The 19508-nt window shown below is 38.5% G+C and overlaps 3 protein-coding genes across 8 annotated transcripts; 1 reads left to right on the forward strand and 2 right to left on the reverse strand.

Moving 5' to 3' along the window:
- Positions 1 to 227: 227 nt before the first annotated feature.
- On the reverse strand, positions 228 to 10049 carry atmin (ATM interactor). Its single transcript, XM_008405909.2, has 4 exons — positions 9683 to 10049; positions 6629 to 6754; positions 5477 to 5676; positions 228 to 5378 (listed from the first exon to the last, which is right to left on the reverse strand). The coding sequence occupies exons 1-4, from the start codon at positions 9983 to 9985 to the stop codon at positions 3617 to 3619; spliced, it is 2391 nt and encodes a 796-aa protein (XP_008404131.1). The 5' UTR covers positions 9986 to 10049; the 3' UTR covers positions 228 to 3616.
- A 679-nt stretch (positions 10050 to 10728) lies between these two features.
- Positions 10729 to 14362, reverse strand: cenpn (centromere protein N). Of its 2 annotated transcripts, XM_008405907.2 has the most exons (10): positions 14018 to 14361; positions 13813 to 13858; positions 13103 to 13162; positions 12654 to 12727; positions 12395 to 12568; positions 12221 to 12322; positions 11992 to 12046; positions 11779 to 11888; positions 11535 to 11658; positions 10729 to 11239 (listed from the first exon to the last, which is right to left on the reverse strand). In XM_008405907.2, the coding sequence occupies exons 1-10, from the start codon at positions 14186 to 14188 to the stop codon at positions 11145 to 11147; spliced, it is 1011 nt and encodes a 336-aa protein (XP_008404129.1). In that variant the 5' UTR covers positions 14189 to 14361; the 3' UTR covers positions 10729 to 11144. The 2 variants fall into 2 exon arrangements, with proteins under 2 accessions (XP_008404129.1, XP_008404130.1); XM_008405908.2 differs by lacking the exon at positions 13103 to 13162 and having other exon boundaries at positions 14018 to 14362.
- Positions 14363 to 14992: 630 nt separating this feature from the next.
- Positions 14993 to 17285, forward strand: cmc2 (C-x(9)-C motif containing 2). 5 transcript variants are annotated; one of them, XM_008405902.2, is made up of 5 exons: positions 14993 to 15282; positions 16566 to 16626; positions 16826 to 16896; positions 16974 to 17045; positions 17160 to 17285. In XM_008405902.2, exons 2-5 carry the CDS (start codon positions 16590 to 16592, stop codon positions 17238 to 17240), a joined length of 261 nt encoding a protein of 86 aa, XP_008404124.1. In that variant the 5' UTR covers positions 14993 to 15282; positions 16566 to 16589; the 3' UTR covers positions 17241 to 17285. The 5 variants fall into 5 exon arrangements, with proteins under 5 accessions (XP_008404124.1, XP_008404125.1, XP_008404127.1 ...); XM_008405903.2 differs by having other exon boundaries at positions 14993 to 15121; XM_008405905.2 differs by lacking the exon at positions 16566 to 16626 and having other exon boundaries at positions 14995 to 15121; positions 16788 to 16896.
- Positions 17286 to 19508: the final 2223 nt, after the last annotated feature.

The raw sequence follows: 19508 nt of genomic DNA on the forward strand, positions 1-19508 counted from the left end.
ATAAAAAAATAAATAAATCTAACCTAAAAAAAACACCTCAAAAAAACAAAACAAAAAGAAAAGAAAGATATAGAAAGGAGGAATGTGAACAAGAAACAGCTAAACCTGCATATCACATCCTTTGGCCCACGCTGCATTTTGCTCTAAATTGTTCCCATAAGTGCTTTAACAGCTGTTCTAGTTACCTGGCAGCAATGCAAAGAGATCCAATGACAAGTCCAACTCAGTTCCTGATTCAGATTGTGGCTTTATTAAATATTACATTAAAATCATCTAGACTTTAAAGCCATGTTGATCCTCTTAATGCCAACTAGGTAGTACAAATCAGCATGAACATTTGGTTAAGATATATTGAAATTTTTATCATAATACTATAGGAAAATAGCTTTCAATTTTTCACCTTCAATTTAACAATTATTTTAATCCAACTTGTCAAAGGTTTATTTCTATAACTCAGGCTATTGTCAGTTGTAGTTAGTTTTATTTCAACAATTCAATTCAAATAGTCAAATCCATACATATCCACTATCCAAAATGTAGTTTTCTAGAAAGAAATTAAGTATTACATAAAATCAATAAGGAAGGATTTTTTTTAAGCGCAAGTGCCCACATATTGAAAAGCATAACTCTGGGGCTTTGATTTCCAAATAGAATGCAATTAAATAATATTCATCTTAAAAGAGGAGCTAATATGGAGCAATAAATAAACAACCGGTCAACTGTCAAGTCAGTAGTCTTCTATCCATCAATGTGTGCAAAGCATTTCTACATATGATTAATGAATCATGTAATATTCTGATTTTCTGGGATTTGTTAGATATAAGCCAAATAATGAAAATCATCAGTAATCCTGTAAAAAAAAAAAACATCAGTGGGTGTAATACATCTGCAAGTTTGACTTTTTGTATTTAATTACTAACATAATAAATCAGACTTTTAAAGGTTGAGTTTCACCTAGASCTGCAATACCCAACAGTCTAGAATCGAATATGCACAATATTGTGTGCATATTCAATTCTAGACTAGATTGGAATTTGAGTCATTCTAATTTTTGCACAAAACAATTTTAAATCATTTGTTTGTATGGTTTCCATTGTGCATCAGTCAACATGCAGCTCTCAAAGCTTTTTATGACTTCTTTAAACTTTTGAAAAAAGATAGCAACATTTTTTTCCCCAATATTTATTGACAACTGAAGAGTAGCTTCAACAAATAATCAAGGCAACCGATAACTACGCATTGAGGCAACTGAAGCTGAATTCCTCTAAACATAAATTGTGCATGCACTCCTTTTTACAGGGAGAAAATACTGTTGCTGACAATTAAGACCAAAAAAGATTAAACATATTCTTTTTAAAGCGAGGCATTTGTCTGTTCCACTAAAGCTGGAAACAGCAATGCTGTGTTCTTCTGAATTCAAAAACCACAAACTAGAAGATCTCAAAACAATAAATAGTCAAATTTACAATGTGACAAAAAACTAAACTTAAGATAGGTAAATATCCATCATCATTTAGGATGTGCAAAAAATTTAAATGAGTATGGTACACTTAGACATTGTGCTATTTTCTATGCATTCTTCAGTTTCCAATTGTTTGTAACAACAAAACTACTTACCCATTAAATAATAAGATGGAAACTTATTATTGAAATCATATGCTGAACAGCAATCATTTCACGCGACAAAATGATCAAATCCAATCAGAAATATTTTGGTACATCATGCAACCATGTTGACAACATTCCTCCTGAATTGATTACGCATGCAATGTAGGGACAAATGGATGTTGTAAATATGCTCGTAGTCTGCGTTTTCTCTAAAAGCAGCTAATTATTATGGAACAAAACCAAAGTCAATACCAGAATTAAGGCACAGACAAAACAAAACAAACAAAAAAGGCCTATAAGGTTATGTTCTCTTTTACAAACATAATCAATTCTGCTGTGAGGTAAAATGTTCAATAGTATTTAAAAAGAAAAAGAAATGTAATTTTGCCACTTTTGAACAAGACACAGAATTAAAAAGTTATCTCAAGGATATTACTTTCATTCTATCGGGTGGTAAACATACAGTAACAGTGCTAATCCTAGGCCTAACTCACCTTTTACTGCACAGTAACAATACATGATTGCTTCAGCACACAGTGCTGCTACTGTACTGTATGAACTTACACCCAGCTAATGAATAAGTCAAAGACAATGACAGCCAAACCCATTAAACGACTTGGAGCGCTTGCCTACAAGCAACAAAAAAAAAAATTAAATAAAGTTTTAGTTTCCCCACAACATTAAACATCACAATCACATTTCAATAAAAATAAGTTAAAAAAAAAAGTGTGCAAAAACTCACTACTGTTCAACAATTACTTTTTTTTTAAACTTGTGCCACAGATGAATGCATACTTGTATATTTTAAATTTACTTTACCTGCTTGGAGCAAGGATCGGTTACGTCGAGGCGAACTTAGTGTTTAAGAGGAAAACTAACTTAAGACGTCGCTCATGTCGTTCATAAAACTTCAAATGTTAGAGCATGTAAAGCAGAGCGTACAGCCTTCCTCAGGCCGGCAGTAACTTCAAGGAGGGCAGCCGTCAAACGCACAAGTGCAGARAAGACAGCCGTGTTGTGCGGCCAACCTTGTAAAGGTTTCATGCGCTTTCTTAAATGTAAACAATGTATGTTGTTGCATCCTACACAGCTGAGATGCAAGGAGTTCGAGAAGCTTTAACACCTGGCGATTTAAAAACTAAACTGTAAAAGACGTGACGTCACAAACCACTCGCGGTGGAAATATACGGGTTTAAATGGCATTTCAGACAAGACACGTACAACATGTTACTCTGTGTGCAAATAAATATGTAAACTGTCACAGGAGCTAATAAATCACGCCCACTGATCTAATAAAGTGCACCAAAGCTATCAGCAGGGTTTCTACATATTTTTCATTTTTGAACCTTCATACTTTTTCCAGACTGAAATTTCCAGAGTTTGTTCTACTTTTTATAGCCTTCTGGACGTTTGAACACAAAATCATCAACCTTGAAGATCTTGAATAGAAACCTTATTTATAGGTTCCACACATCCTGAAACAGTGTTGAAACTGGATTCTGTGTGGCATTTTTTTGTTGTATTAAAACATTAATCAGAAGTTGTCTTATGTCTTACTCCTTTTTTGATTTCTGAATGCTGGATGGCTAGAATTGTACATCAAGCTCTTGTGTAGTAAATCAAAGAAAGAAATTCATTTAAAAACAAACAAATGCAAAAGCCACAGCATTCATGAAACATAATTGGATTTATGTCCTTTTGAAAATTAAAAATGAGAAAAAGTCAGGAAAAAAAAAAAAAAAAAATCAAACATTGCCCATCCTCTGCGTTCTTCTTTTCATACTTCTCCAGACCTGCAAAATGGTCAAATGAAATCCTGTAATTTTTCCAGACTGTGCAGGAACCCCGCATCAGGATGTAGACCTGGAAATGCTCCAGAAGTGACGCCCTCTCTGGAACGGTCGAACGGCTACTAGAGCAACACAGACTCATTCCTCTGGAAGAAAGCGGTATTATCATAACCCTGTTCTGCAAGCGGCTCGGGGGAAAAACTTCCCTGTGAGGCTTTTCAGGTGTTTGGTTTGTCAGAGTGCTGAAAGAGAGCACAAAGCTCCTCGCATGTTTGGGTTTCCACGGAGCTGAAATGTGACTCCATGTTCCATGCCAGGTCTGCTGACAGGAAGTCATCCATTACAGTCTGTGTTTCGTTGCTGGTCAGGAAGAGGTGCCCCAGGCCCTCTGCCTGACTGGTCATGGTCTGGGTTTCTGTGCTGTTCAGCATCCTTCCGTGCTCGCCCTGACCCGCGTGGGCCTGTGAGGAAGGACCTCCCGCAAACGAGGCGAGATCGGTTTGTGTTTCAGTATCTGAGGACTCTGTGCTTATAGAAAAGCTCGAATGTCGCAGGATGTTGCTCAGGGGCATGCCGCTTCCAGTATTTAGCAGAAAATCGAGGTCAGTCTGAGTTTGAGTGTCAAACAGCTCAAGATCGCTGGCTTGAGACCGGCTCTGTCCTTCACTTTGGTCCAGTTCATCCATGAGGAGGAAATCAGTCTGAGTCTGAATGTCTAGGGATCCCAGAGGTGTGTCGCCACCCAGGACGCCCAGTTCGCTCTCCTCCGTCTGGGTCTGAATGTGCACAGCATTAAGGAACTCCTCAAAGTCAAAGTCTATTCCGTTGTGCTGCTCCTGAACGGAGCCTGGGCCGGACCCGCAGCCAGCAGAGGCCTCTGTGATGACCTGGTGATCAGACAAAATGTTCTCCAGATCATTTAAAAGGGTTATTGTTTGGGTCTGATTATCTGCCATGTTGCTTCCACCAAGATCGTGCGTCTGCACTCCGAAACACAAACCACCCACGGATTTTGAGTCCTCGTACAGATTGCTTCCAGCAGCGTTGAGGGTCTCATTTATATCCGCACACGTTTGGGTAGAAACGCTGAGAGAGTCGTTCTCAAACAGATCGGAGCACATTGCGGCCTGATCCTGAGCCTTCTCTTCCAGCTGGGGCATTGCAAAATATGTCTGCGTCTGCTTAGTTTTGTAAGGCAGCACAGATGAGCAGGGCGAAGTAATTTGACTCAGGCACTGGCTGTCAGTCTGAGCTCCAACTGATGATGTGGCTTTGGCTCTGGAAACGAACGTTTGAGTTTCAACACTTACTGGCAGGAGGACTTGGGCGCTCACACTAATGTCTGTTTGGGAGCAGGACGAAACTGAGGACTCGCTCACAGAACACAGTCCAATTCCGTCTCCGGCCACCGGAGGCATTTTTGACAAGTAGGACCTGTCCGTCTGTATGTTTGTAGAGGTGCTTCTGCCGCGCTGTCCTGCCACGCCGCAGTCGTCTGGACTTGCAGGATCCAGACTGACCTGAACCCCTGTGCTGATAGGACCTTGGCTAGAACGTGAGGAGGGCATGTAATCCTTGAAAGCTAAACGTTTCACATCGAGCTGGGGTAGGACCGCTCCTGGAGTTTGTGGCAGGAGCTGAAGAGTGCTCACAGAGCCTTGGTTGTCTACTGCAAGCACTACAGACCTCAGAGGGCCACCTTCGGTGGACGGAAGAAGGACAGGCAGATGGGCCAGCTGCATAACTGGAACGCTGACCAAAGCCATCTTGGGTTTTGGGAGGAGCAACTTCTGAAGACCCTTGTGGGGGTTGGCGCTCTGGTTCGTTGGCTCTAGGACGTATACGGCTGAATCAGAGGGGAGAGCCGTCTCCGTCGCTTCTTTAGCAGCGGGCGTCGTCTGAACAGTTGAATCGTGAACCTTCACTTTTTCAGAAACACTCAGAAGTTTCTCCATCTTCCGCTTTTTTACAGGAGGAACTCTGTAAACAAAAGAGAAAACAAGTTAGGTGAAGAGCAATCAATCAATAAACCGTGAGTATAACAATATCCCATTTGCGCTCTTTTTTTTTTTACATGCCTGTGTTCTGTAGGAATTTCATGACCAGTCCGGTAGATATGAGACAACAAAGCAGCTCTGCTGGCATAGGGGCAGCCGCATGTACACTCATAGGTCTTCCCACAGTCTTCGATGTGCCTCTTCAGGTCCCATTCTGTGCTGTAGCCGTTGTTACATTTGGAGCACTTGTGTTTTTTCTCCGCATGCATCTTCATGTAATGCTACAATGACACATATTAAAGTAATAATAATAAAAAAAAGATATATTAACAAGACCAAAACCAACAGGAAAAAGGAAGAACAATGATTATTACATGACTAAACAATGCTCTGTTGGGGGAATCGTTGCTTCTGGCATTCATGAGGATACCACCCACCTACATGCTGCTGAAGGCAAAGCACAATCCCTCATGGCAACAGCTTCCCATAACAAGGCAACATGCTGCACCAGGCATGTTTCTTTCCCTCTTTCTTTTAGAATGTAACTATCCATATAATACGGACTCAGTGCAAATGCCTAAGAGTCCAAGCAATTGGCCTGACTTCATAAATCCCAAAGCGAACAAACACCCGCAGGGTGCAACTCCACATGCCTGATCCACAGAGAGCCCACCCTGAAACTCACAGGATGTGCCTCAAACACGAATGATGTGTTGGCAGATTAATAGAGACCTACTAAATATTAGACAGATGGTTTGATGGCACTGTGGTATGATATGATAACGGCAAGCTACAGTTGGTAACCACATATAATGAGGCCCTAGTAAATGTAGAACATTAAATTTACATAAGGAAGTCTTGTTACTAAAATAGTCACTGCAAAACCTGGCAGATGTAGATACTTCTTCAGGTTTTCAGCAAACCTGAGAAGACATCTTAAATAAATTGTTTGTGGTAAAATAAATTAAAAAAAAAAAAAAAAAAAAAAATCAAACAACTTAAATATTTCATTGTTTGAAATGCAACTGATCTAAACAATCGAACCATCTGAAAGAACAAAAGCACCATGCTATTTTTTTGTTTTTGTTTTAGGGTTTAGTGTAAAGTGGAGGAAACTTTGATTTATTTATTTTTTTTAAATCGAGTCTCACATCACCAATGGGTTAAGACAGTCTTTTAGAAAGGTACAAAGAGGCTAAGAAATCATTGGATTTTTAGGGTGAGAGTTCTTACTTGCTTAACCAGGGAGAACTGTGAGAAAGGTCTGTTGGGGCCCCTGGGACAGCCCTCGATGGGACAGCAGTAAAGTTTTTGTGAGCCCTTCATCTCCTTTCTGACTGTGGGGTTGACAATTCCATCCTGAAGAGGTTAGTCACAGCAAAAAGCCGAAAGACAACAAAAACAAAGACATTTAAAAGAGTTGCTTTTTTTTTTTTTTTTACACGTTAAAGATGTACAAGTCTTTGATTCTGATTCGACAAATGCAGTAGTGATTTAAAGCCATTTCAAAACTGCAAAGTCAACAAGAAGTTAAAATTAAACCAAATACACTTAGTTAAAAAAAAAAGTAGGTAAAATCGTGTGTGGTTGATCATTTCCTTGTTGTAACAATGCTTCTTTACAATAAATACTCTATGACACTGTGAGCACATTGACTGAATTGCCACAAATGCTTGTTGAGAAACGGGATGACATCCCTAAGCAGAGTGTGACGAAGCTGCTGACCAGCATGAGGACGACGCGCCGGGCTGCTGTGACTCTGTGTGCTTTTCCTACAGTCTGAAGACCCTTTTTTTTTTTTTTTAATGAGTTGAAAAACAATATCATTAGCTGTAACAGATAAGAAAGCAGAAATATTTAAAGTGCCCACACAAAACATTTATTATTTTTTCAAGATGTGTTGCCACCGTGACTTCTCTTTAATGCATTTCAAGAACCTCAGTTGTTATGTTGAGTAAAACAGATTAATATCCCCAGGAAGCTCCACTAAATGAATCCGACACATCATAAACAGGCAGCACCACTGCCACAACAAATACTGTCATCTTTCAGAAGCCAAGGTCATCTCCATCTGGTGAAACGCTAGAGGGAGAAGACAAGCTGAGGATGATGATTAAAGGGCTCTCTGCTTTATCAGCGAGAAGCGAGAGAGCAAAAAGCCCAGATGAAGAACTGTTGGTGTTCCTGCTGGTTGCCTTGGATCCATCACCTTATGGTTAAGTGCTGAAGCCTCCTTAAGGTCAAAATATTTGTCATCAGCATGTAGCTAAAAGAGCTAGCTGATCTACAACTGTTACGTAGTGACTGCAGAGATCATTTCTCTCTTCTGAGAAACTGTAAAATACAATTATGAGTGGCAATAATAGTCTGGAGCTACTCTATGGCAAGAGAGATGGCCAAACCAAAACATTCCAGCTACCTCAATGAAAATACCAACACCAGGCCTCCGTTTGGCAGCCTCAAGTCATGAATAATTCAGAAAAAAGAAGTGCAAAGTGAGAAGCAGCAGCATCCAAGAACTTCATCACCACTGGACTATCATCACCACCACTAATAGCAGTTTCACAAAGGAGCGTATTGATCTGCCTCCAAGTTTTCACTCAAATTAAATGTCAGAGTTTGCTCCTTTCTTTCATCTGAAAATCCAATGCAGATACACCAACGGAATTAAAGCTAACTGCATGGATTGTGATAAACAGGAACAAAACAATGGTTCAGTGAAGTCGATCTAATGATTTTCCAGACTTGCCTACACCCACAATGTTCACCGTCCGTCATGCTTATATGGCTAACGCAGCCTTTTCATGGTAAGTCCAGTGAGTTTACTGGTTCTTTAAAAAAAACAAAAAACTTCTCCAGTCTGCCTACATTCGCTACTAAGAGCTAATTCAAATTCTCACATTCACCTATTTTAAACAAAGAGCTTAGTCTGTCACTGGACAAAGGGGAGCCTTTGCCAGAAAGGAACTTCATTCATGGAGGGCAGACAGTGAATTACAGCCACCCACAGAAAGGTCCGATCCAGTGAGGACGTTTGTCTGACTTTAAGCCAAGAGCTTAAACTGTCTCTACTTCAACTTTATTTATCAAACCAATGTAAACCTTACAGAGTGCCAACTATTCACATTAAACAGGCCTTCTTAGTCCCCACTGATTTTAATATAAAAGGCTGATCATGCACATTTCTGGCTCTGTTGTTTGGCTAGGATTGTTGTACTCTCTGGTGACATAGAGTTCAGCTCCAAAGTATTCATACAGTCGACATTTTGAGATTTAAAGTATTATTTACATTTTGTTAAACATTTTTTCAGACTGGACGTAGCAGCAACACTTTAAAGTGACCCTTGCCCTGAAGAGAATCAGCAGAGAGCGCAAAATGTTAAGGTGGAGGCAAAGAGCTCCTCCAACCTATCAACTTGGAGTTCATAACATCTGAGATTGGCTGAAAATACCAGTGGAAACATAAGGTTTCATTGATTGATTATTGAGAAAGGAATTAATTGTTGCTAAAATGATTATAAACATTGTTTATTATTATTATGGTTTTCATACCATGTCTTATTAAGCTTTTCCAGTTAGTTACAAAGTTCCTGGTTAAAAGGCTATTAACAGGCTAAGACCTTCCTTCTAGCTGTGATTGGTTATTTCTGACCCAAAGATGGCATTCCTGCACATGGCAAGACCGCTGGAAGGAGGTGGAGGAGCTCAATTGTTTTCTCAAATTATTTGTCTTGTACCATACTGTCATAAAATAGTGAAAGTAAAAAGTTTTTTTTTTAAAAGTCATGTTTATAAAAGACACCTATTATAACATTAAAAGCAAACACACAACAGTATAATAATGACAAAATGCTGGCGTTTCTGTTTTGTACTACCAGCAAAACCATACACGTGCATTTTACTGGGGTAAGATGAAGTATATTACACAAAAAAATGGCAGGTAGTTTTTTTTTGTGTGATTTTTATTTTTCTCTTAAAGTGGCTGCAATAAGAAAACAAAAACTACATAAACCATAACACACGATAGCACATACAGCTAGTTTAAATGTAGCTAACCAGCCAGTGGCAAACTGTCACTACATAAGCATTACTCATAAAACTGAAAAAAAGCTCGAATAGTTTTTGTCATCTCGTCACTACTCATCTGTAAATGAGCTAATTCGAAGTTGGATGACTTGCGTTTTTCCAGTTTTGGGGCGTTCTCCATCACGAGTTAGCCAAATTAGCATTGTAGTTATTTCCACAGTTAAGCTATATTGGGATGTTTACCTGTACAGCTTTACTCACCTTTATTCGGTGCGACTTTACCAGATGCATGTTCAATGCAGGTGTGTTGGGGAGAATCTTGCCACATCCTTCCACGGTGCAGAGGATGTTCGTCCTAACTTCTTTGGTCAGCTCGATGATGGTGGGTTTTATTATTTCCCGACACTGCGGCACAGGCTCCTCGCAGCATTTCACGCCGCCTGCCGCCGAGTTATGCCTGCCATTTGCCTTGGCCGTTGCAGAAACGGCCATGTTTCTGTGTTGACAGTCCATTCTGTTTCGCATAGAGCCCCCCCAGCAGGAGCACTGAATGAACAGGGGCATGTCGTCCCTCGGTTTTGACTGAAAGGGACCTTAGCATGGGGTAAACGTCCCCTCAGCTTTGACTGAAAGGCGTCTCAGCCAATCACCACTTACTACGATGACGTTAACAAAGCGGAGCTTCGTCACGTCCAAGACAACTTCCAAACTTCCGTTTTGTAAAGTAGGACTGACGTTTTTTCAGTTAGACCCTAATTAAAAGCATAAATGTTAACCAAACAAATAATAAATAATTTATTTAGAAAAATATGAGTTTGTAGTTCAAGTTTTCATTAATACTTTGTACTTTTTTGCATAATCAAACTTTTGAAAATGCTTTTAATAAAGCATTTGCTTATTTATTTAATAACTTTACATGAGCGACCCATACTTTTCTCGTGTACAACTGCTACTGTTGGCCTCATCTTTCACCTTGTCTGACGAAGCAATTGAAACAACGGTAACAATACTCGCAACACGCTTGAGTTACAAAAAAACAATAGATTTTTGATGCATGGTGTAATACTATAAAGGAACGTCAATGCATAGTTTATCACTGGAACCAAATCTGGTTTATACGTTAATATTGTAGTATTACAGGAGATATTGTTTTAAAACCATGCCTTTTTATATTACACTTAAACAAAACTTCAAATCCAAAATCACATCTAAATTTCATTACATAACAGAAAAAACTGCAGTGTTAATTTATTTCTTTTGGATATGAAATAAAAATATGACTTTATTCCAATTTTTTGCAAAAAAAAAAAAAAAATCAATTTTAATAGACAACTTGTTTCCAAAACTGCACAACTAATGTTTCGATTAAAAAAGGAGACCATAAAGACTTTTACTATACAATATGTATGCATTATGCAGGGTGTACTAAAAAGATTATCTTCAAGAACTTAACTAAGAGTATCGCAACAATTAATTGTACAGTCCTAACCCCTGACAACATAAAKTAAAAAAAAAAACACCAGCTTTAAAAATCCCGATTTACATGACATAAGGTGCATAAAAAAGTGAAAGATTTTATTTTTAAAAAGAGAAACTTATTAAAATGGTCTGATTTAAAGTAAATTGTCTATGGACAATAAGTTACCTGAAAGTGTGGGAAAAGTTGTGAGTCATTCCAGTAGGGGCCAATTTAAAATCAGGGCTGTGTCTGGCACAGTTATGATTAAGCAGTAGGAACATTGTCGGTAATGACAAAATAATTCCTTCCTTTTAGAGGAATAGACGACAACAAGGGTGTGACRGGGGTTGAGGCAATTCCTGCAAAGTGGAAGAAAACACAAGAGCGAGTTAGGCTGACACTAGAAAACTGCAAAACTCAACTTGTTTTCGTTTAAAATAAAAATAAAGTCTTCCTGTTTCTAAAAATCTGTTAAGTTCATCAACGCAAGATGCGGCTCATTCAGTTAGAGTCAAACAAGCSTGGTGGTTTCTACAATAAGTGTGTGCCCTCTTGTGGACATATTTAGAGAACTGCATKTGCTGAGAAAAGTTTTCACAAAATATATTAAATGTATCATTTTCTTTATGGCTGTGACYAATACAMGKCTAGTACCTGATGCAGCACAATGTCTGAGTGATTCAAGGAGGTTGGAACTTGAAAATTTAACACTACATATGAATGGCTCATCCCGTTGTGTCATGGCTTCATTAGTGGGGTCTTTGAATTTTGTTTCCAGCTAAAAGAAAAAAAAAAAACAACAACAAAAAAAAAAGAAAACAGAAAAAAAAATCAAATAAAAGCAAGATTACATTTCTGTGTCAAACCATGACCTATATTCAATTATTGTGCATTTTACCTGAAAGACTGCAGACTGTAGTGCAGGCAACGTCCCGTCGCCGAAGGTCTCTCCCGCCATTCGATGTCTGTTTGCTGATGCCTCGGCTTGCACTTTTTCAATGCGCAGCTCTAAATGTACACAACCAAGCACGCAACGGCAAAATTGYAATGTTAAAGAAAGCAAGACATCCAACATAAATAAATTGCCTGGAGATAATCCCACTCAACATACTTGAAATGCTTTGGTCACTCTCTGGAAGAGGGCTGGGATACTTTGTTGGAAACACCTAAAGAAAGAGAAAAAGTTAAATGAGATGATTCTCTAACAGAATCGTCAATTTGTGGTAAAAACRACTCTTTTAACCCTTTAAAATAAGATACCGGCAAAAAAAATAAAATAAATAACATTAAACTTAAACTACTGGAGTGTTTTGCTACCTCATCAGAGGAAGCTGGCTTACTTGTTGGTACTGCCTCATCAGCAGGTCCCTGAGAGCGGTCAGCTTCTGTCCACTCAGGTTAGCAGCCTTAATTTGTTGATGTTTCGTGGACAAAGTCAAGGCCTGCAGCAAAAATAACTTTTAGAAGATGGAAAGTACTTAAAATACACACACAAAAATTGCTTTTCGCCTCACCTGCAAGAGCAGAGGCTTATGCTTTGAAGACAAAGCATTAACAAAAACATAAGGGGTCTGGAGATAATGAACAACATATGTTGCTTTCAGGTGGTTGGGCCGAGACAAGCCRTCTCCCCAGGCAACTCGGATCCAAACAGCTTCGTCTGTGTGCTTCTTAATTTTGACCGACACCTTTGATCAAAATCAAAAAGACATTGATATTTCAAATAGAAGGTTAAAGACAAATGCCACCGCAAAAGCGTTTTTTTAGGCTCACATTTCTTTTGAGCTCACTGAGATGGGATTTGAATTGTTCCTTAAACTGCATTAGCTCCACAGAGTGAGCGTCGTCTGTGAACAAAAAAAAAACAACAAACAAACAGAAAGCGGTTAAATCTCATTTAAAGGATGTGAAAATATGAACAACAATCATTTCAGCAGTAAAATTCCAAATTGATGGTCACACTGTAATGTCTCCTCATCTTTAAAGAGGTGAGCTATATTTTACAAAACATGCCCAAACTGATATTTCTTTACTATGGATAAACATAATGCAAAAATACAAAATATGTGATATTGAAATTATATTTATACTGGTGCACATTATGGCCTAGATTTTAGCAGATTAATAATTKAAATGTCAGTTCCACTTTTTTATATAAATAAAAGCAAACTCAGGTTTTAATATTTGAAAGTTATAAGGTGGATAATCATGTTYTGACCTACCCTCAGGATCCACAAGCTGGAAGGTGTGCCACATTCCCTGGTTTGGATTCTCAGTGATATCTAAGACAATGAAACCAAAGTTAAATATTAAGTTTTACTGTAGTCCATTAATTAAATAACTAACAGCAATGAAGATGGATAAGACTGTTCAGACTGCCAAAAGTTATGTTTCTTTGACTTTATGTAAATAATGTTTCTACACAACAGTACCGAAGTGCTGATTATGACGACAGGATTTTTGAGCTTCGCTTTGCTTCACTTTCTTTTGTCAAATAAAAGCATCTTCCCGATCTTGAACAGCTCATCACTAGTCTAATCTAAAATTAGCTTTAATGAGCAAAAAGTGTCCTATTATAACTAAAGTGAGTTTAAAAAAATTAAAGTGAACTAAGTAAGTTTGTATCCAGAAAAAACAACTTTAAAAAGACACACATCTTCCTTCAAACATCGGTACAATTATACAACAGGCTTGTATGAATGGCTCTATGAATAAATTATAGTTCCCTATGAATACTATGCACCATCTAAACACTATTTCCATAAAAGGAGAAGAAGCAGAGGTGTCTGAAAAAAAATATATATGTTTGATTTTTCTTTCATTAATAAAATCTGTATGCTTTTCTTTTTTTTTTTTTTTACAAAGGTTTCTGCAAGATAATACACGAAAAAGTATCGCAAACTCAAAACCAGAGTTTACGAACTGTACTTACATATCATCTCAAGTTCTGTGATGTGTTTTACAGTCAGTTCACTTTCCTGTTAAGAAAAATTAACAATTACAAACARTAACATCTATTGTTCATTTGAATTAATATCACATTTACATACAATAGGTGCTGTTAATCGCACARCAATGTGTTTAAAACATAAACGAATACACATACACCTTATTCAAGACAATAAGCTTGAACATACCTCACAAATGGAKACTAGTTCTTGGGCTATGGTCCATTTTGACTGAGTGAAATCTAAGGATTTTCGGTTTTCTGCGGTAAGACGCCCCCATTTGTCCAGCGTGGATTTRAGCATCGAAGCAGGGATCCGTCGAATCAGTCGCTGCAGTAAGTGTTTCACCGAATTATCCATATTTCCTTAGGCAACAATTAAAACCCAACCKGCGTACTGTAAAACTGTATTTGTACTGTTTAAGAGACGTGTTAGCAACTGTGAGCTACTGAAACACTCCAAACAAACCGCCTCTGCTACAGGCAGGATGAATCAACCAATCAGAAACTAACAACACGCCTTCTAGGTGTCCTTTAGCGCTCTCTGGTGAGTTGGAGTAGTACTGCTTTTAACCTCCCCGTTTCCTACTATACTAAAGTCAGTGCGAATGAAAAGGTTGAACAAAAAACAATATTGTTTTTTATACCAAATAGGCAGACCGATTTAGATTAATTTACATATTTAACTGTCTAAAAATCATATTGATAAATTTATATTTTGTAATTCAAAACTAATTTTTTTTTTATTGAATTATGAATGCAGCGAGACCACGCAACTTTTCCATAATGTAAAAACTAATGTAAACAATAAATTTCCGCTTTTTGTTTAATTTGATATGATTAAAAGACTTGGYCTTTGCCTATTGTTCATTGTTGACTACGTTCATTTGTCCTTTGTTTACTTCATTTTGTAATGTTGACTTTCTTATAAAGTTTTAAAAATAAAAATACGTTAACGTTAACAAACTCAAACGCCAAAGCAAAATTAAATATTGCGTTTTATCTAAACATGTAGCATGAAAAAACAAACTCGGATACAAGTAGTAGATAGTTCTCTTGCATTTCCTCCAAACCTTTGAACCAACAAGTCCCGCCTTTTCTTGATAAAACGCACACGATTGGTCAAAATTAAATAAACTCCGACGATGATTCGTTGTTTGCTCCGCCACAGTGTTTGTGCCAAAAGTTATGAAAGCGTTGTGAGAATCTCCAATGCCCTACAGCTCCATGTCGTTCAAGGAGATTGTACTTGTTTCTGCTCTAACGTTGATAATAGATAGTTTAACGAGACCAGGTATTGCATCGAGTCACAGATTTGTTGTTTCTGGCGTGTTGATATGTTGTGTCGTGAATGTAAGCATGCGTGTTGCTTTAGCTAAGGCCTAGCTATTAGTTAACCTGACATTAGGTCGAAGTGTGCTGGGAAGGTTCTCAGAAGACACAGCTTTACCTCTGGTAAGTTTTATTCAGCTGACAGTGCTCAGTGTCTTCAAATAGCTTACAAGATGTACAGCATTAAAACAAACGGTTTCTAGAGACCCTTGTCATTTCTTCCGGTCCCTTACTACTATAAATCTCTACGATGAATGTAGATGGGCAAAATGTTTCATCGGTATGTTCTAGGTTTTAGGATATAATAATCTCCAATGGATTAATGACTGCGTTTCTAGTCAGAATAGAAGTTAAAAGATCAAAACTAACTATTCCTCTGGACAAATATAATGTATTTGTGTAAGCAACAATAAAAGTCAAGCATTTCTAGTAATACTTGGAATTAAGACGTAATTAGATCTACGGTAACCACCATTTAATGTCACTTTATCGCAAAAATATGTTTGTCAGATATTTCTATTTTGATTAATCTTGACATCAATCAACACACCTAAACTGCCTCTTCATAGTGACTGTCATTTTTCTCATGCATGTGTGATGGACATTCGGCTTCATATTCAGCCCTCTTTCACACCAAAATAAGCCCACTCTACAGTCTTCCATCACTTCCATGATCATTTTATTCTGTCCGGCTAATTGGAATTTTAGAAAAAAAAATGTAATATGATGACAAGAAATTTGCTGCTGCCTTCTTATTACTCATTACAACGTCCCTCCCAAGTCCCTCCCCTCCCTTCCACTTTATTCATTTTTACAGCAACCATGCTCAATTTGGAGGTGTGGGTGCACTTCCCTGCTGAGCCTTATTTCACTGGGGGCTCAGCACGTACTGATTTCTTTGTACGAGTTGCCTGATCACGGCACTGTTACTTGTTGGCGGTGGAATACGATGTGGATAGCAGCTGAACTGACAAGAGAGTTACAATAAACAACGTTAAGGGTTGCCAGAAGGTCTGGGTTATCATCAGGGTCACATCCGAGCATGCTAAACGTGAAACGGAGGAAAGTCACGCTTAATATGCGTGTGTTTATTTTGACTAGGATGAGGCTATATCTCCCATTTCACTTCCGTTTGATGACTTGCTGTACGCCAGGGGTGTCAAACTCCAGTCCTCGAGGGCCGGTGTCCTGCAACTTTTAGAAGTGCCTCTGCTGCACCACACCTGAATAGAATAATTAGGTCATTAGCAAGGCTCTGGAGAACTGAGGAGGTAATTAAGCCATTTGATTCAAGTGTTTTGTACCTGTGGCACATCTAAAAACTGCAGGACAGCGGCCCTTCAGGACTGGAGTTTGACACCCCTGCTGTACGCAGTGTTGCATGTTYGTGTCTTATGTTTCTGCAGGTAAGTGTCCACAGGGAAGTCACAATGACAGAGCAAGACGGAGAGGGATGGGGTGGCATTAGTATCCTTTAGATGACCTCTGGCAGTACTGTGGTTAATGTAACGCTGGAAACAGTGAGGAGAACCATCCATGCTTCTCCAGAGTACTAACTAGGAAGGTTTTGTGGTGCTCTTCAGATGTGCTGTCTTATTCTTAGCGCCACCTTTGCTTGTTGTTTTCAGCGTTGCTGCAGTGGTTCCTTAACTCAGAATGCACCCTGACCTTTCACCTCACCTGCACACAGATGAGTGCAATGAACTCATAAGCCTCCTGAGACAGTGCCACAARGAGGTAAGCCGCTTCTCTACCTTGTTTTCTCGCCACCCGTTTCTTAACTAAACCACGTAATCTCTTCATGTCTCCATCAGCACAACGTCATGAAGTTCTTTGGCACATGTAATGACGCGGACCGTGCCATGCGTCACTGTCTGAAGAAAGAGGTCTGTCAGTTTGTTTTTAGTTAATTATGAATCGGTATGTAAAAAGCGCCATGGTATTCATTTTATTTTGMTMATAATTTTCTCCTGTGTCTCTTGATTCCTTTCGTTTCACAGCGATTGGAAAAACGAGAGCRCAGCAAGAAGCACGGAGAAGAAATGCGAAAGAGGATAAAGGAAGGACCCAAGCAGTTTTAATACATCCACAAACATTTGGGTATAAAAGTGAACATGAGAACAAGGCTCCCATGACTGGTTTTCTGTCAACACAGGGGGACAGTGGTGGTTGTGTTTCTTTGTACATTTCAAATGGGCTTTATAATATCATTTACAGCTGATCGCACCATCATCTGTTGCACAGCTRTGTCATTTGTTTTGTTGGTGCCGAGCTTCTACCTCCRTAATTACAGAGTAGATATTGGAATCTGCTCTAAGAGAGGATAYCAAAACATGCAGGTCAGTTGGAGAAAGAAACGTCTAGCTTTTCAGATAAACACCGTCTTTCTCTTTCTTCTCTAATTAATTGATCTTAGAATTTTTTTATATATWTTTTTTTWACTTTTATTTTAATGTGATGGTTCCAGTCGTCGTACTTGTTGACTACACCTCTCAGGAGTCTCTCTCTGCGCCCGCTGACAAAGATGGTTATTRTKAWRAWWWKTTGWWKRRKGRKKWWTKWTGTTTCCAGATTTTTTGTTTTGAAATAAAATGTGAAATTCTCCATTTCAAAACTCAAATTTGCATTAACTAATTCAGTCAATAACACATTTGTCCCGTCCATTGACATATATATTTATATTACATGGTTCCAGCTATTTTAGTGGAAAAACAGTATTGTGACGTTCTCCCGTATGAGTAAGATTAATTAACCCTTTAGAGCCTGATATAAATATGTCTGAAAATTTCAATTGAGATGCTTTTCAGCAAAACCTATTTGATTCTTGCAGATCTTTAGATCATTGACACATTAGGCTTTTGCATCCACGTAATTAAACATTTTGTAGGCATTTTAAAACACATGGCAACCCTTTTTTGTAAAACTATTCCCAATCTTTTTACACTACCGTTTACATTTTGTTGAGCGTGTGAAATATATTTAGCTGATGATGTTTGAGTCAGCAAGATTTAAGAAATAAAAACCATTTTCACAGGTAATGGTTTTGACATTTTCACCTCTTCCTCCCACAACTGGGAGACAGTCCTGTGATGGCACTGATAAATGTCAGGTCTGACATTGACTAAACTTGATAAAATGGGTAGGAATAGTATTATGTAGTGTATTTGTCATTTCACAAAAAATCAAACCCCGTGCCATGTTAAAAATGTGTGTCCGAGATGAGAACAGTAGAATTTTCTCAAAATCCAAACAGATTAAAGGTTACGCCACGTTCAATTTGGCAGTCGGGGATCAGACCACAGACCAAATGACATCAAACTAAACCCGTCCGCGGTGGGATTCCCACACGGCTTGCTTGGACTTYGCCTAGTTAGAACCCACAGGACTTTACTCAAGACCTACCTGCAAGGTTGAGTAACTGGTTCCCTTTATAGGATCCATCATAAGTATAGTCCAATTATCCTTGTTCTGGCCTCTTCCCTCGAACAAAGCCTCTTGGAAAAGCCTTTGAGCTCGTAGCTTCAGATCTCTGGATTATTCAAGTCGGGAATGGTCTGCAGTGAGAAAAGAGCAGGTTGCTCCGTCTATGTTGGGAGTGAGTTGTTGGCTTCGGCAGGGTTAGCTGAAATGTTTGCAGTTTTGTGAATAAATGTAAAGTAGAGAGAATGATACATTGGAGAAACATGTGCAGTAGATATGTTTTGTCCATTTTTTTTTCTCTTGGCTTTTCCATCTGAAGCATTTGCCAYAGATTTAGTTGACGAAAAAAGAAAGCATTTATTTGAAAATGCTTAAAGTACTTAGCCAAGTTTCATCAAAGATCCAAATCTGCTTTTTGAGTAAAACTACATTTGTGGTCATATTTGTTGCAAGATTAAAAATGACCCTGGCAATAAGAGAGAAACATTTGGTGAATTAACCCACATTTCCAATTTTAAGATATTATTAGTGAAAATTTAAGCATCAATTATTTTTCTTTTAAATGTACATAAACGAATTGTGCTGCAAGGGCCGCATTTGTTTCACTAAATGACCCACGGACCACATTCTGGACACCGTGCAGTACAGGTTTGATGTTGTCAAGAGAGATATGGCCAAAAATAATCATATCTCCATATCTCATCTACTCATGAAATATGGAGATTGACTGCAAGGACAAGACTACCTTAAAGGCGGGGTAGGTATTTCAGGCATCTGGTTTGGAAACCTTCCCAACATCAGCCAAAGTGGTGCTTCTGATTGGTCCCTCAGGGAGAGAGGGCCTCGGGGCTGGCGCTGCTCTCCTGGAAAGACTGTACCTCCAGGTTGACCTGGGGAACTAAAAAACTAAAACCTGTCACAAAATGACA

This window comes from Poecilia reticulata, linkage group LG3 (genome assembly GCF_000633615.1).
Source record: "Poecilia reticulata strain Guanapo linkage group LG3, Guppy_female_1.0+MT, whole genome shotgun sequence".
Lineage (NCBI taxonomy): Eukaryota > Metazoa > Chordata > Actinopteri > Cyprinodontiformes > Poeciliidae > Poecilia > Poecilia reticulata.